At 40.7% G+C, this 14,528-nt stretch overlaps 2 protein-coding genes across 5 annotated transcripts in view; both read right to left on the bottom strand.

Annotated features, from left to right (window-relative positions):
* Window positions 1–3,237, bottom strand: part of LOC109848005 (receptor-like serine/threonine-protein kinase SD1-8) — a 33,615-nt gene extending 30,378 nt beyond the window's left edge. The window contains exon 1 of the mRNA XM_020417257.1: window positions 2,232–3,237. Coding sequence (XP_020272846.1) covers window positions 2,232–2,811 — 580 coding nt within the window. The 5' untranslated portion in view covers window positions 2,812–3,237. The remainder of the gene's footprint in view (window positions 1–2,231) is intronic.
* The window catches only part of LOC109847989 (receptor-like serine/threonine-protein kinase SD1-7), a 68,662-nt gene extending 58,131 nt beyond the window's left edge, over window positions 1–10,531 (bottom strand). The window contains exons 1-10 of one of the 4 annotated variants that reach the window (XM_020417225.1): window positions 10,233–10,531; window positions 9,411–10,079; window positions 8,523–9,286; window positions 8,067–8,198; window positions 7,830–7,957; window positions 7,488–7,698; window positions 4,700–4,937; window positions 4,456–4,606; window positions 4,094–4,388; window positions 3,251–3,522 (exon numbers count right to left, since the gene is read on the bottom strand). In XM_020417225.1, coding sequence (XP_020272814.1) covers window positions 3,395–3,522; window positions 4,094–4,388; window positions 4,456–4,606; window positions 4,700–4,937; window positions 7,488–7,698; window positions 7,830–7,957; window positions 8,067–8,198; window positions 8,523–9,286; window positions 9,411–9,961 — 2,598 coding nt within the window. In that variant the 5' untranslated portion in view covers window positions 9,962–10,079; window positions 10,233–10,531 and the 3' untranslated portion in view covers window positions 3,251–3,394. Of the gene's footprint in view, window positions 1–3,250; window positions 3,523–4,093; window positions 4,389–4,455; window positions 4,625–4,699; window positions 4,938–7,487; window positions 7,699–7,829; window positions 7,958–8,066; window positions 8,199–8,522; window positions 9,287–9,410; window positions 10,080–10,232 lie in introns of those variants that run through there. The other 3 variants (XM_020417227.1, XM_020417226.1, XM_020417234.1) reach the window with 3 other exon arrangements.

Genomic DNA, 14,528 nt, shown 5'->3' with positions numbered 1-14,528 from the left:
GTCACTGATAGTAACGACGGTGATAATTACCGTCGTAAATATTAATGACGGTAATATGTTCCGTCGTTATAGACTCTATAACGACGGGTAGTATATCCCTTCGTGACCCTTTAGCGAAGAGGGCTTCAACGACGGGTGATGAAGGGATTTTTCCCCGTCATTAGCATACAATAACGAAGGTTTTCAGCTCTTTAACGAAGGAAAATCCCTTCATTAAAGATGTAATTTCTTGTAGTGATAAACATGCATCAGCCAGAAGGTTTCTCAGAAGAAAAGAAGAAGAACCTGGTGTGCAGACTCAAGAAAAGCTTGTATGGCCTGAAACAAGCCCCAAGACAGTGGTACAGAAAGTTTGACGGCTTTATGCACAAGGAAGGTTTCCAGAAGTGCAACGCCGACCACTGTTGCTACTTCAAAAGATATCAGTCCAGCTATATCATCCTACTGTTATATGTTGATGATATGTTGGTAGCAGGTGCAGATATGGAGGATATCAAGAGTTTGAAGCAGCAGCTGTCAAAGGAGTTTGACATGAAGGACTTAGGTCCAGCGAAGAAGATCCTTGGAATGCAAATCACGAGAGATAAGAAGAGAGGTCTCTTGCAGTTATCTCAGACGGAGTACATCAACCGTGTTTTGCAAAGATTCAACATGAGCGACACCAATCCAGTGAGCACACCATTGGCCAGCCATTTTCGCCTATCGAAGGATCAGTCTCCTCAGTCAGAAGAAGAGAAAGAGTATGGCTAAGGTTCCTTACGCCTCAGCTATCGAAAGTTTAATGTATGCAATGGTCTGTACGAGACCAGACATTGACCATGCAGTGGGAGTGGTCAGCCGGTTTATATCGAATCTAGAAAAGTTCATTGGGAAGCGGTCAAGTGGATTCTGAAATATCTACGAGGCACCACACATAAGTGTTTGTACTTTGGTAAGGGAGAGGTAGAAGTGCAAGGGTACGTAGATGCAGACTTTGGAGGTGAAGTCGATCACCGAAGAAGCACCACCGGCTATGTATTCACTATCGGAACTACAGCTGTTAATTAGATGTCACAGATACAGAAGATTGTCACTCTGTCCACTACAGAAGCTGAGTATGTTGCAGTGGCTGAAGCCAGTAAAGAGATGATATGGCTTCAGGGTTTGTTAACAGAGCTGGGATTCAAACAGGAGAAGAATGATCTGCATAACGATAGTCAGAGTGCGATTCACTTGGCTAAGAATTCCGCATTTTATTGTAGAACGAAGTATATTGCGCTTCGGTACCACTTCATCAGATCCCTGTTGGAAAATGACGTGTTGAAACTGGAGAAGATTCCAAGAAGAATCCAGCAGACATGTTAACAAAGACGGTGACCCTTCAGAAACTGGAGTTGTGCGTAACTTCAGTTAGTCTTCATGCATAGGTGATGAGGGCGGAGCCACACAGAAGGATGAGCTTGATGAGATAGCCTGCTGACGACGGTTTTATCTCCAAGTGGGAGATTGATGAGTCGAGTATGGAGATCAAACCTTGCAGGCGAGATTTTTCAGGCGAGGTTGTCAGCGACCAGATGCAGGCGAAGCTCTCGAGCAGGCGAGTTCTTCGTGCAGGCGACTTCTCGTGGCTGGCGATTTCTCGTGCAGGCGAGTTCCTCACAGCTGCAGGCGAGATTGACTCACAGGCGGGCTCATAGCTAGCAGGCGGGGTCGAGGTGCTCGTGACAGGCGAGCTCGTGGCAGATTTTTAGGCTGTCGACAGTCTGTCGATAGCTCATCTAGGGTTTCCCTATAAAAGGGAAACCCCATGGGCCGAGATTGCTACTCCTCTCTCACGATCTCAGAAATCCCTTTGGCGGCGGATCCCCTTTTTCTCCCTCTCTATTTCGTTTTTCATCTCCAGCTCTCAACCGTAATTTTGAGGGGAGACATTAAGAAGGAAGTTAAAGAAAGGGGGAAAGAAGTTAAGAGGGGTATTTAAGAAGAAAGAGAATCATACTGTAGCTACAGTAATAATTGTTATTATTGAGGAATCTCAAGTTTGAGATTCGCTCTTGAATTGTAATTTCTTGTTAGATTACATAAGAAATTTACTGTGTGGCTCCCGAGGACGTAGGCAGTTGCTGAACATCGTTAAATCTTGGTGTACTTTTTCTATTCTGCGTTTCTGCTATCTTAGGGGTTTTGCGTAGCCCCAGCGGGTAAATTCCCAACATAAATAACATATGAAAACAAGCAACAAGAGTGCATACCTACATCTGCTGCTGCCAACCGCAGGTAGAACTCCTGTCCACCCATGTTGTACATTTGCACGTCCATAAGGTTACTAGTCCAGATAATACACCCCTGGATATCAGCACTAGCAAAACCTGTGCAAGAACAATTCCTCAAGCATTCTGCCCTACATTCATCGAAGCTCATACTCATGTCCACCGTTGCCTGCACCGTATCAGGTAAAACTGTCCTTTGCACTGGCACAAATCCATCAGTTCCATTCCTACAGTCTAATGATGTCTTCCTAATGCACCCACCAGTAAAGCCCTTTAAGGCCCAGTCATACGGCGCCTTGGGCTCAAACCCCGGCAAGCAACTGCAAGCTCGTAAGGTATCAATGTAGCACAGGCTGTTGGGCCCACATACACCAAACAGGTCACACTGGGTCGCTGGTAAATACCGATACTGACCCCATTCACCAGAATCAAGCAATACTAATCTTTGTATGAGCCCAGATGGATTCACCACCAACCTAGTCAGCGTAGCATTGTTCACCATATCAGCCGTGTAAGTAACCTCGTTCTTGTTGTTAATGAAAGTGAATGAAAATGAGTCCATGGAATCGTTGTCATAGAATGGTATTCTTCCAATCCAGGGACCAGACCTCCACTCTCGGACAGAACCAGCCAAAAATATCAATTGAGGATCACCATGGAGGTCGACTGCTAATGTGTATATTCCAGGTGACGGATCTGTAGAACTTGACCATCCAGTGAGGTTGCGATTCAGACCACTTTTAGCATCCCATTCGACCTTCACGCCCGGGATCAAAGTATCAGTTGGATAGTCAAAGCCCTGCCATGCTATGCTGTTAGAATCAGTGTCGTCAGCAACAACAAAATTACCAGTATCCAATAAATGGGCTATTGGATTAGTAGCTTGTTTCGTCGAAACAAATAACCAGATGATTGGGAAACCACCCGCAGTAATAACAAGACTTCCATTTTTGGTAATCGATAAGATTCCAGTGGTACCATTAATTGGGTGAAAGGCAGTAATAACAAGACTTCCATTTTTGGTAATCGATAAGATTCCAGTGGTACCATTAATTGGGTGAAAGCGATTTGCCACCCAGATTACGGTCTGTCCTGGTATTTTGTTGTACCATATGCCAATATATCTGTTGCTGGGGTTGGAGTTGTCAGGGGTAAAGAATCCCAGTGCAAAAGTTCCGGTAGATGAAAGCAAGACATTTCCATCGGTAAGATTTGTGGTAGGGGTAGGAGTCCCTGGAAGTGGAGGGGTAACAATATCTGGAAATAGTAATATCTGGAAATAGCAAGACTTCTCATTTTAGCTTGTTCGAAATAGTAACCAACAGAATTTGCATAACAATATCTGGAAATAGCAATGTTAAGTCAGGTCTATCAAAATAAAAACACATTGATGAATCGACCATCAAAAGGTTCTTCACAAAGGAGATCACTCTGTGCAGAGTAGCCTAAAGGGTTCTGTTCCATATGACAAATGAGCCCCAAGGTTTGAATGGATCGTGTTTTGACATTTTACATCAATCTTACACCATTAAAACAAACCAAAAGAAGGTGCCCATTCACGAAGGGGCTTCTAATTATATGACTTGTTGCAAAATATCTCATGGAGAAAGTTGAACTGTAGAGTGCTTCCAATTTGCTTTATCTGGAAAAGTTGAATATCTTTGTAGAGATGATTCGTCAATGTCAGAATAAAAGAAAACAAGCTCGCTACATCAGCAATGATATAGGGGAGTTTATTATTGTCAGAGAAAAGAAACCCAGATAATTAATCACAAGACGAGAACTTGGAATAAAAGTCATACCACTAACAGACCCATGTAACAAACACTGTAACAACTATCTACCTAAAGACGTAGTAAGTGTTAGATCGTTTATACTGGAGCTTTCCTTCACTAGAGATGGACTCCCTGTAGGAGATATCCTTGCCATAAAACCAGGTTGTTTAGGCTCTGGCAGAAGAGCATGATCACTGCCTAACATCAAAACAACGGATGACATGATCGGTCTATCCTCCGGTTGCTCTTGGACACAAAGAAGCCCCACTTTCATGCATCTTAGAATTTCAGTCATAAAAACTGAGGCATCCAATGACGCATCAATTAGTTGCAAGCTATTACCTTCTTTCCACAATGTCCATGCCTGGAAGAATTAAAACCAGAAATAAGCCATGTATCGACAATAATTAGATGTAGCTAATTGTACTTACCTTTCCTAAGAGATATTCCTCGGCCGCAGAGAGATATACCCCTTTATTTCTCCTTCCGCTAATGATTTCTAAAACTAAAACCCCAAAGCTGAATACATCTGATTTCACTGAGAAGATCCCATTCAATGCATACTCTGGAGGCATGTAACCACTACATTCAAATCAAACACTAAATTAGGTATTGTGGTAACTGAAAGTCTGAAACTAAGTTGAACAATCACTATCAAAGATGGATATCTCTTACTATGTCCCGACTACTCTCCTTGTCTGTGTTTCCGTCTCATTTTCTCCAAAAAGTTTGGCCAAACCAAAGTCTGATATTTTGGGAATCATATCTTTGTCGAGAAGGATGTTTCCAGCTTTAAGGTCCCTATGGATGATTCTGAATCTCGAATCTTGGTGAAGATAGAGAAGTCCTCGTGCAATTCCTAAAATGATCTGGTATCGCATTCTCCAATCCAATAATGCCACTTTTTGTTCATCTGACCAAAATCTCATCGAAGTTAGAAATACCAAGACTAAAGGGTGTGTGGTCGTCTTTAGAAAGAAAGCTTTCCGGAAAACATCATTTCTAATCTTCTCAGTTTGAGACGTAATGTTTTTGTATGCAACTAAAAGGAAATGATGCATTTTATCCATTTATGCAATTAAAATGTGATTGAAAGGTAGGAAACTAAAAAGTGGTAAAGTACTAAAATAAAAATCATTTGAGCTATGCATCTAAGTTGCATGGGAACACGTATGGGTACCAGTACGGGGTGCAAGTATGGCCGCGAGATATGGAAAAATTGTAAAATGGACTGTACAAGGACACAACTACATATATGTATTGAAATTAATAATTTACATGAGATCATTACAATTCCTATTACATTTAAGTTTCTTTCTACATATATGTATTGAAATTAATAATTTACATGAGATCATTACAATTCCTATTACATTTAAGTTTCTTTTATTATGTTAATTTTTCTAAATTAGAAACACATGAGATCATTACAATTCCTATTACATTTAAGTTTCTTTTATTATGTTAATTTTTCTAAATTAGAAATTACTTGCTTTTGAACTAAACACCTCCTTTAAAATCATAATTTTTAACCTGTATATGGGCTGAAACGAACCCGACCCAGGTCTAAAAAGTTTTAAGAAATGGATGTGAAGTATAGGATATACGTCCAAGAAGTATTTGACAAGTGTTTCAAACTATGCATACATCATATAATTGAGTAAATGTCTGAATAAATGTATGCATATATCCAAGGAGTGTCCATGAAATTTGAGTACAGGTACGTGTCGGGTACGTGTCTAATACGCATACGGGTTCATGACAGAAATACCTAGGAAACTTCAGGAAGAATCAACCTGAAGACATAGGGAACCCGTCTAGCTAGGATTTTATGGAGCAAGACTAGGGCTTGGATTAAAAGCTTATACGCATTTCAGTGTTGTTTAAAGTTATCAACCAAATAAATTAGCCAAAAAAATCCATAGCTAGAGCTCCTCCCATTTGTCCTTTGTCTTTCCACTAATCAAAACCATCAACACTAGCGTTCGAAGTCCAAGACTCCATATGATAAATGAAGATTATCTAACTGAGATTTGATGATGTAAAACTGTGATCAAAGTAGAGGTCATATATATTCTCCATGTAATTTTGACCAGACAACTAATCAACCAACCTAGAAAAATGGATTCTTCCAGAGTCCAATAGCTAAAGATCTTACTTTCCCTTACCTCCTCACTCATCATCTTAGTTAGATAACTATCAATAGAAGGACTATAGTCCAAATGCCCAAATGACAAAAGACAACCATCAAGATTATTGATTGGAGATTAGAGTGAACAAGCATCACAATCTATAATTTCTTTGAAATAAAATAAAGGTATGACATCTAACGTTAAATATAAATTATGTGTCATATAAATTGCTAGATTCAAATTTTCAAGTTTTGTAGGTTAATATGTTATTATGATTAAGACAAATGTCAAAACTTACATTTAAGAGACATTAGCCCGAATGTCCATTTTTTAATTATATGGTGCTCTGCATATTCAGGAGGCGCAGTTGTTACCACCGATCTTCAATAATAGAATTTCTTGTGTGTTCACAATTGGTTAATAGTTGAAATTTGAATCTCTTTGCGCACCTATTCACACACATACCGGTTCACGTGCATCTAGGTTACTCAAACATCCGTTTTGGATGCAAATCTGTGCCAAACATGTGTCGAACACGGGTTCACCGCAGACATGTCATGTACACGTAGTTCAAAGCAAAACCCGATTTCCTCTGTTACTTATAACCCTAAACTATTTTCTTGGATATATCAAGCGCAAAACCAATAGGTTTTTGAACGCAATAACCTATTCATTACTTAAGATTTGAAAAATGCCCATCGAGTCCCAAGCGATCAAAACTATACTTTTGTTGTTAAACCTTAATTTCTAGTTTGATTTAATATGATTCTTAATTGTTATAGACAGTAAAAGAAACATACAAATGTTATGGATATTTTAATTCAATGTTTGATCTAAGGTGAATATTATAGATATGCATATATATGTGCATGTGTGTGTATCCATGTCCCATTATCCAGCCTTTTATAAATTTTCCATATCCCGTGTCCGTGTCCGCACCCTCACCCGTATCTGTGCAGCCTAGACGTGCATGCAAAACACGAACTTGAACATGCACACAGATATGCACACCCATACACACACCCACACATTCACAACTGGATGCACATCTACCCGCACATAGGAATTGTCAGTGGCGTCTATGAATTTCGCGAAAAACTTCAATTTAAAATTCCGTGAAATTTATTACTAGTTTGGACGAATATCGACTACAGACAGCTTAATTAAACAAACTTTTTAATGAAAACTTAAGTAGTGCCCTGAACATATATTCCAAAAAGGATTCTAACAAAATGACACAAGAATGCAAGCATATGGTGAGATGATTGGCAAAACATATATATTTAAAAAGAGAGAATGAATAATGGACGAAATAGAGGGGAAGCAATTACCAAACAAAAAGGTATCTAAACTTTTGTTTGGCATGAATTCATATATTAATATCCTTTCATCTCCTTCAAGGCAGCATCCCAGAAGCCTCACCAGATTTCTATGCTGGAGCTTGGCCACTAACATTACCTCGGTCTTCAGCTCGCCCAGACCTTGTAATGAGGTCTTGGAAAGTCTCTTCACAGCAATTTCTTGTCCCTCTCTTATATTTCCCTAATTGGGAACCATAAAAGAAAATAGAATAAACTTTTACTTTCGAACATATTTTCTAATTTTGAAATATCCATAGTAAACTCGTGAAGAACCAAATCAATGAACCAAATCAATTAGTATGTGAAATTTACCTTGTAGACAGGACCAAATCCACCTTCTCCAAGCTTATTTTCATTAGAGAAATTGTTTGTTGCTGCCTCAATTTCTACCAAATCAAAGAGAGGCAGCTCCATATCATCTTCTTTAACGAAAGCATTCCCTAACAAAGAGTTTTTGCATTTATTGAAACTATAAGTTCACAATGTAATTATGTATTATGTGATATGATAGGAGGAGTATTTTAATGTTCAATGGAAAGAAATAAATACCTCTGGTCCATTTCAACTTCCTCCATGCATAACAAGCAACACTGACAAGCAGGGATATTACCCCCAAGACTACACTTAACGATACTGCTAAGGCTGCATCCCCGCTCTTATGAGATTGACTTGATATTAAGCCTGCAAGACACCAACAATGCTCAATCAAGAGTTTCTTTTCCCTGTATATAATAACTAATGGCTCTGCTTCCAAAAGGGATGACTAATTGATGTATATAATGTTTCATACATCAGATGGATATGGCATGAACCTGAGCCTTGAACAATAAAAATAGTAGACGAAAACAGAACAGTGATGCACTGAAGAATGCAGCTTTTAATTTCCAAATCATAAATCGGTTAAGAACAAAGCTTCCTCGATTGATCAGCGCTCAAAAAATAATATATGTGTGTGGGAGTTAGCATTATCGAGAGACGAGAAGAATGTAGTTCATAAGTGACTACCTATGTCTTCCGCAGCCAAACGTAAATAGAAATCTTGGCCACCATCCGAGGACGATGCAATGTCCATTAGGTCCATGGACCAAATAATGCACCCACTTCCACTCCCGCGTATGTCAGCACTAGAAAAACCAGTGCAAGAACAATTCCTCAAACAGGCAGCTTGGCATTCATCCAGGCTCATTGTCCTGTTTACAGTCGCGTTCACTGTGTCTGGCAAAAGCGTTTGGGGAACAGTCACAAATCCATCAGTCCCATTCCTACAATCCAGTTTGGTCTTCCTGACACACCCATCAGAAGCATATCTTAAAGCCCAATTTGCTGGTGATTTAGGCTCAAACCCTTGCAAGCAACTGCACATAGGATAACCATTTGGATCACATAAACCATATGGGCCACAAGCAGCATACCCATCGCATGGGCCGCTTGGGCTGTACCAGAGTCGGTCCCACACGCGAGACTTATCAAGCCAGATATACCGTTCTGCGACCCCTTGTGGGCTCACAACAAGCCTAGTGATAGTGGACTTGTTAACCACGCCTGTGCTGAAGTAAACCTCTTCCTTATTATTAACAAAACGGTAGACAAGAGCATCTGTATAAGTTAGGGTTTGTGGTGATTGACTGCTGAGCCAGATGAAATGGAGGCCAGTCCAGGGACCGGTCCGCTGTTGCAGAATATGGCCATTCCAAAGTATCAATTGGGGATCACCACGGAGGTCCAAGGCTAGGGTGTAGTTACCAGGGGATGGATCGGTTGAGCTAGACCATGCTGTCAGGTTACGCTAGGGTGTAGTTACCAGGGGATGGATCGGTTGAGCTAGACCATGCTGTCAGGTTACGGTTGAGTCCACTTGTTAGGTTCCAACCTAGCTTCATGCCTGAGCTAGACCATGCTGTCAGGTTACGGTTGAGTCCACTTGTTAGGTTCCAACCTAGCTTCATGCCTGGTAAAAGGGTATCGGTCGGATGATCGAAACTTTGCCACGCGAAACTATTGGAATCGGTTATCTCATGAGAATCCCTGACAACAAAATTGCCAGCGTCCAAGAGTTGTGCCACAGGTTTTCCGACGGCCACCATCGACGGCGAGGACCAGAAGACTTTAGAGTTGCCATCAGTTACGAGGAGACTTCCATTGGATGTCAACATCAGGACTGCCGTAGGACCTGAGACCGGATTTTGACGGTTCCCAACCCATATGATGACCCTCTGCCCCGGGATTCTTTTAGTTGTGTACCATATACCGATGTACCGGTTGTTTTCTGAGCTGGTGGGGGAAAAGAAGCCCAAAGAGAAGGTCCCGTGGGTGGAAACCAAGGTCTCGTCGCCGGAGAGGAGCTGGTTTGGGGTCAGGGTGTCTCTGGAAACGGAAAGAGAGAACGAGCAGAGGAGGACGAAAATAAAGAGGAAAAGGAAGGATTTGCCGTACGCCGTTCTCATGTTTCACAGAGCAGCAAGCCTTCCACACGAAAACAAATGGAGGGGAGGGGAACTTCCACCATTTCCTAGTGAAATGGAATTCGTCAAAGTCAAGTGAGAGGGAAACTCCTGCGCTCCGCTGAAATTTCAGAGTAAAATGTAACATCAAATGAAAATGAGAGATGAATCTCACAACTTCTCCCTTACTATGAATTGAACAACCCATCCTCGTTGATTTATGAATTGAAAATGAGAGACTCATCCTCGTTGATTTATGAATCTCACAACTCACCTGGGCTCAATGTAAAAAAAGCCCCAATCCAAGATGAAGGTGATGACGAATCCCATTCTAGGGTTCAGTTGGAGAGCTGACTGACGGAACAGAGAAGAACCTGCGAAAATATTTGGACAGTGAGAAAATCTTTGCAGAGGAATTTGATAAAAGAGAGAACTTTCAATTTCAATTGTTTTGGTTTGGTGATTTTTCAGGGGGGATTTTTATTTAAAAAAAAATTGACAACAAAAAATGTTGAGAAAATCTTTGCAGAGGAAGTTGACAAAAGAGTAAACTTTCAATATTAATTGGGGGCGTTTTTTTTTAATTATAACTATAAAAAGTGTTGCCGGCGTGACAGGGGGTAATACTCACCACTGTACTACAACGTCCTTGTCGTTAACGAAGGAAACGCTATATATAAAACTATAATTATACTTTCCCTTTCAAAGACGAAATTTTTTGTTTTTTTTTTCTCTTTGAATAATAAAATATAAGATTGATTGAACTTCTGAAAGAACATAAACCAAAATGAAAAGCAAAACACTTGTGAGCATGCATTTTTACTTCATAGTTGAACTAGGGCTTTTTTTGTGACGAGGGAACCTTAGTCAGCGCATTCGGTTTAACCGCTAGCGGCCATAGTGCGAGTCTTCCCTACTTCAATTTCAACCATGTGGGGCTTCCCCTTAATACTATGGGCCCATCCCCTAGTATGATCACAGCCGAGCGCCCCATTACCCTTGCCAAATCTGGAATTCGCGTCTCGGGAGAGAGAAAAGATGCATTTTCGTGATTTAGGGTAGGACACGGGTATGGGTTGGACTAGAGGGGTTGGGTCACATATATTAGGATTTTTAAGGGCTATTAGACATGGGCCAAAGTAGGAGAGGCTGGGTCACATCAACATCTTGTATTTGGGGCCTTGATGCAAGTTCTCCTTTAGAAAAAGGAATGAAAGCTCGAATATTTAAGCTTTACATGTTCAAGTTTAACATGTTCAATTTGTATAGTTTAAAGTTCGGACGTGGAATTGGCCACTGAGAAAACAACTATGCTGGATATGATACATTCGGACTATATCAAAGAAATACAAGATCGCTTGCTTAAAATTGCCAAGATGTTCCTCCTACTGAATCCGCGTTTCTTATTAAATCCTATACAAGTTTATGTTTCTCTTCAGAGGTAAACAGGCGAAGACCATAGCAGAATACATATAACTCAAAAGGATAATAATTCTATTTGGTGATTATCCAACTAACAGCAAATAAGGAGGAGATTTAAAATTCTGGCGTCAAAAATAATGAAAGAAATTTATATGTTTCTTTCATAGCCATCGCACATTGACAAGTGATGTGAACTGTGAATGTGGGGGCCACGGCCACCACATGCATGAAGCCATCACGTGAATAAAGCCAGAGGACAAAACTCTCAAGCCCAGCGAATAAATCACAAGCCCACCCTATTACCCGATTGGTTGCTATAAATACCAACGCATAATCTAACCTAGGTTTTTTGAGAGCAAGTACGAAAACAGGGGGTTGCGGCTGTGTGAAGGAGAGTTCGGTGCACATAAACTTTGGTGGCTGCAGGGTGCCGAAGCAGAGGTAAAAATTGAAGATTTGAGAAGGCCTTTGTTAGAGTTTTTTTGCATCCATTGAGAGAGATATTTGTGTGAGGGATTTGAGAGATTGTGTGAGGATTTAGATTGAGTGATTGTAAGCCCTAGTTGTATTCTCTCCCTCTAATTGTAGATCATCTCCCCTCCTTGCCCCGTGGACGTAGGCAATTTGCCGAACCATGTAAAATTAGTGTCTCGCTATTTGTGTGATTTGTAATAGCTTTTAGGTCCCCTCGACAGGTCAGTCCTAGAACTGATGAGAGGAAGAGCTGATATCTCACTTGGTTGAGATATTTTGCTTAAGGTTATTTTTTCCTTTGTGAAACAAGATTTTCTATTGCGACCTGACTCTCTTGTTGTGCTGCCGAAGTGCTGCCGAAATTTTCGTTGCGCGCAACAAGTGGTATTAGAACCCAGATTTCAGATCTAGGGTTTTGGAGTTTGGTGGAGGAAGATTCTTGTGTGAAGCTTGGTTCTTGGAGTTCTAGGCTTCGGTGGAGATAGCATTAGGTGTTGCCGTTGGAGATTTCGTTTTCCTCGTGTGGATAGGAGATCTATTTGGAATCTGATCTAGGGTTCAGTTGGGTGGTTCCTAATTTCTATCAAATTTATTCTTTCTCTACAATTTGGAGTTAGTTTGCAATGGGAGAAGAAAGTGAAAGCAGCAAGTCGATGGCGAGTACAATACAAGTTGGTTTTTAGAATACTAAAATTAGTGTGGTGAAGTATTATGGCAAAATCAACTTTGGTTTGTGGATGAGCGACGTACAAGATGCGCTCAATGCTCAGAATTTGGAAGAGACCATCATGGTCTACGAGAGGCCACCTAAATATGATGAGACGATATGGGAGAAGATGAATAGGAACGCGTGTGGGGTGATCAGGTCCTGTTTGGAACAGGAACTGAAATATGATGTGATTGGGGTGACGTCTGCAATGAAGATGTGGGAAATTCTTAACAACAAGTATCTCACGAAGAATGTTGAGAACATGTTGCACTTGCTGCGAAGACTCTTCAGATTTTAGATGTCCAGAGGTACCTCACTAGCGGCGCATGTGAACAACTATACTAAGTTGTTGTTTGTAAAACCCCGTAATTTTTATAATGAATATATGTGAATCATTAGTAATCAATAATTCTTTTGTGATAAATAACCATATATATATATATATATATATATAATCAGTGCTTGGGAACCCAACAAGCGTTTATATGGGAGAGGAATTGAGTGGTAACCGCGGCGGTCGACCGCACAGCAGTCGGGCACTCAGGAAATTCTTTTCCTGTTGTGCGGTCGACCGCGTCGGTCGACTGCACAACAGACAATTTGTTTTTCTGGTTTGGGTCTTAATGGGTTTCGGGTCGGGTTGTGGGGTTAGTATATATTCTCTTATACCCGAGAGAAACTTCTCTTCATCTGAAAACAGAAACCCTAGCCCCCTCTCTCCCCTCAAACCCTAGTTTTCATTCTTTGGTGATTTGGGAGGAGCTTCAAAGGGTTTGCAGCGGATTTTTGGTGGGATTCAGCGAAAGTGATCATCCTCCTACAGATCTAGGGTTTTATTCTCATCCAAGGCGAGTAACATCTCGCCCAACTTCTCCCCCTTTTGTTTTCATGCTTTATTTGAGTTTTAATCCGGATTTATTAGGCCTAAATTATATTTTATGTATAGATAATAGATCATTATGGCATATGATATGAGAATCAAGTATTCCAGATTTTAAAAGCTCACCAAAGGATTTTAACTAATGAGATCTAGATCTGAAAACGTTTTAGCATAAGTAAAAAACCTGTTTTTACTGTTCTATACCCTTTTCTTTTTGTTTAAATCATGTTTATATATATCTAGGATCTTGGTGATGAGTTATTTAAAGGTTTAAATTCGTTGTTTGCTGCTATATGACATATTAGAAATGTTAAATTTTGTTAACATAGAAATCATCATGTTTGAATCTGTTTCGAAGCTGACAGAAACCCTAACTGGGCTTCTGTCTGCTTCGCGGTCGACCGCGGTGGACGCGGCGGTCGACCGCTGAGCGCACAGAAGGGCAGAGTCCGTCTGCCCTCTGCGCGGTCGACCGCGAGGCGTGTAGCCGAGCGGTGCATTTCTGCTCTGCGCGCGGTCGACCGGGACGGTTGACCGCCGCACAGCCTGGTGCAAAATTTTTGTTCTGAATACTTTTGCTCGTGTTCGAGAGTTTGCCTCGATTATCTGACTCTGGTTTTCAGTCTTACTATGTATCTATGCATGATAGATGACCTGAGGGTATCGTTTAGGATTTGCACACTTAGTCGAGAGTGAATTTGTATAAGTAGATTTCTCTATGTATCTCAGCGATATTTTCACAGTTGCACAGTCCTCGTGTTGGACTATAATCTCTAGAAGTCCTCGTGTTGGACTATAATCCATTTTAGTCCTCGTGTTGGACATTTGCCCATTTGTTCCATGTGTTTGGAAATCACTATATGTATTTCATGTATCGGACATATTTCTTAACCCTGTATATGACTTTTTCACATGAGTTTATAACATGACACTTATGTAGGTTATGACATGATACTTATGTAGGTTATGACATGATACTTATGTAGGCTATGACATGACACTGTATTTATGTTCTGAGATGAGTTGTTTTTCTTTGATTATTGTTCCTGTACTACTAGAACCTCGGGTTTGGTGTTTAGGGATTT

The sequence above is a fragment of the Asparagus officinalis genome, chromosome 7 (assembly GCF_001876935.1).
Source record: "Asparagus officinalis chromosome 7, Aspof.V1, whole genome shotgun sequence".
NCBI lineage: Eukaryota > Viridiplantae > Streptophyta > Magnoliopsida > Asparagales > Asparagaceae > Asparagus > Asparagus officinalis.
This window is presented reverse-complemented; position numbering and strand designations above follow the sequence as displayed.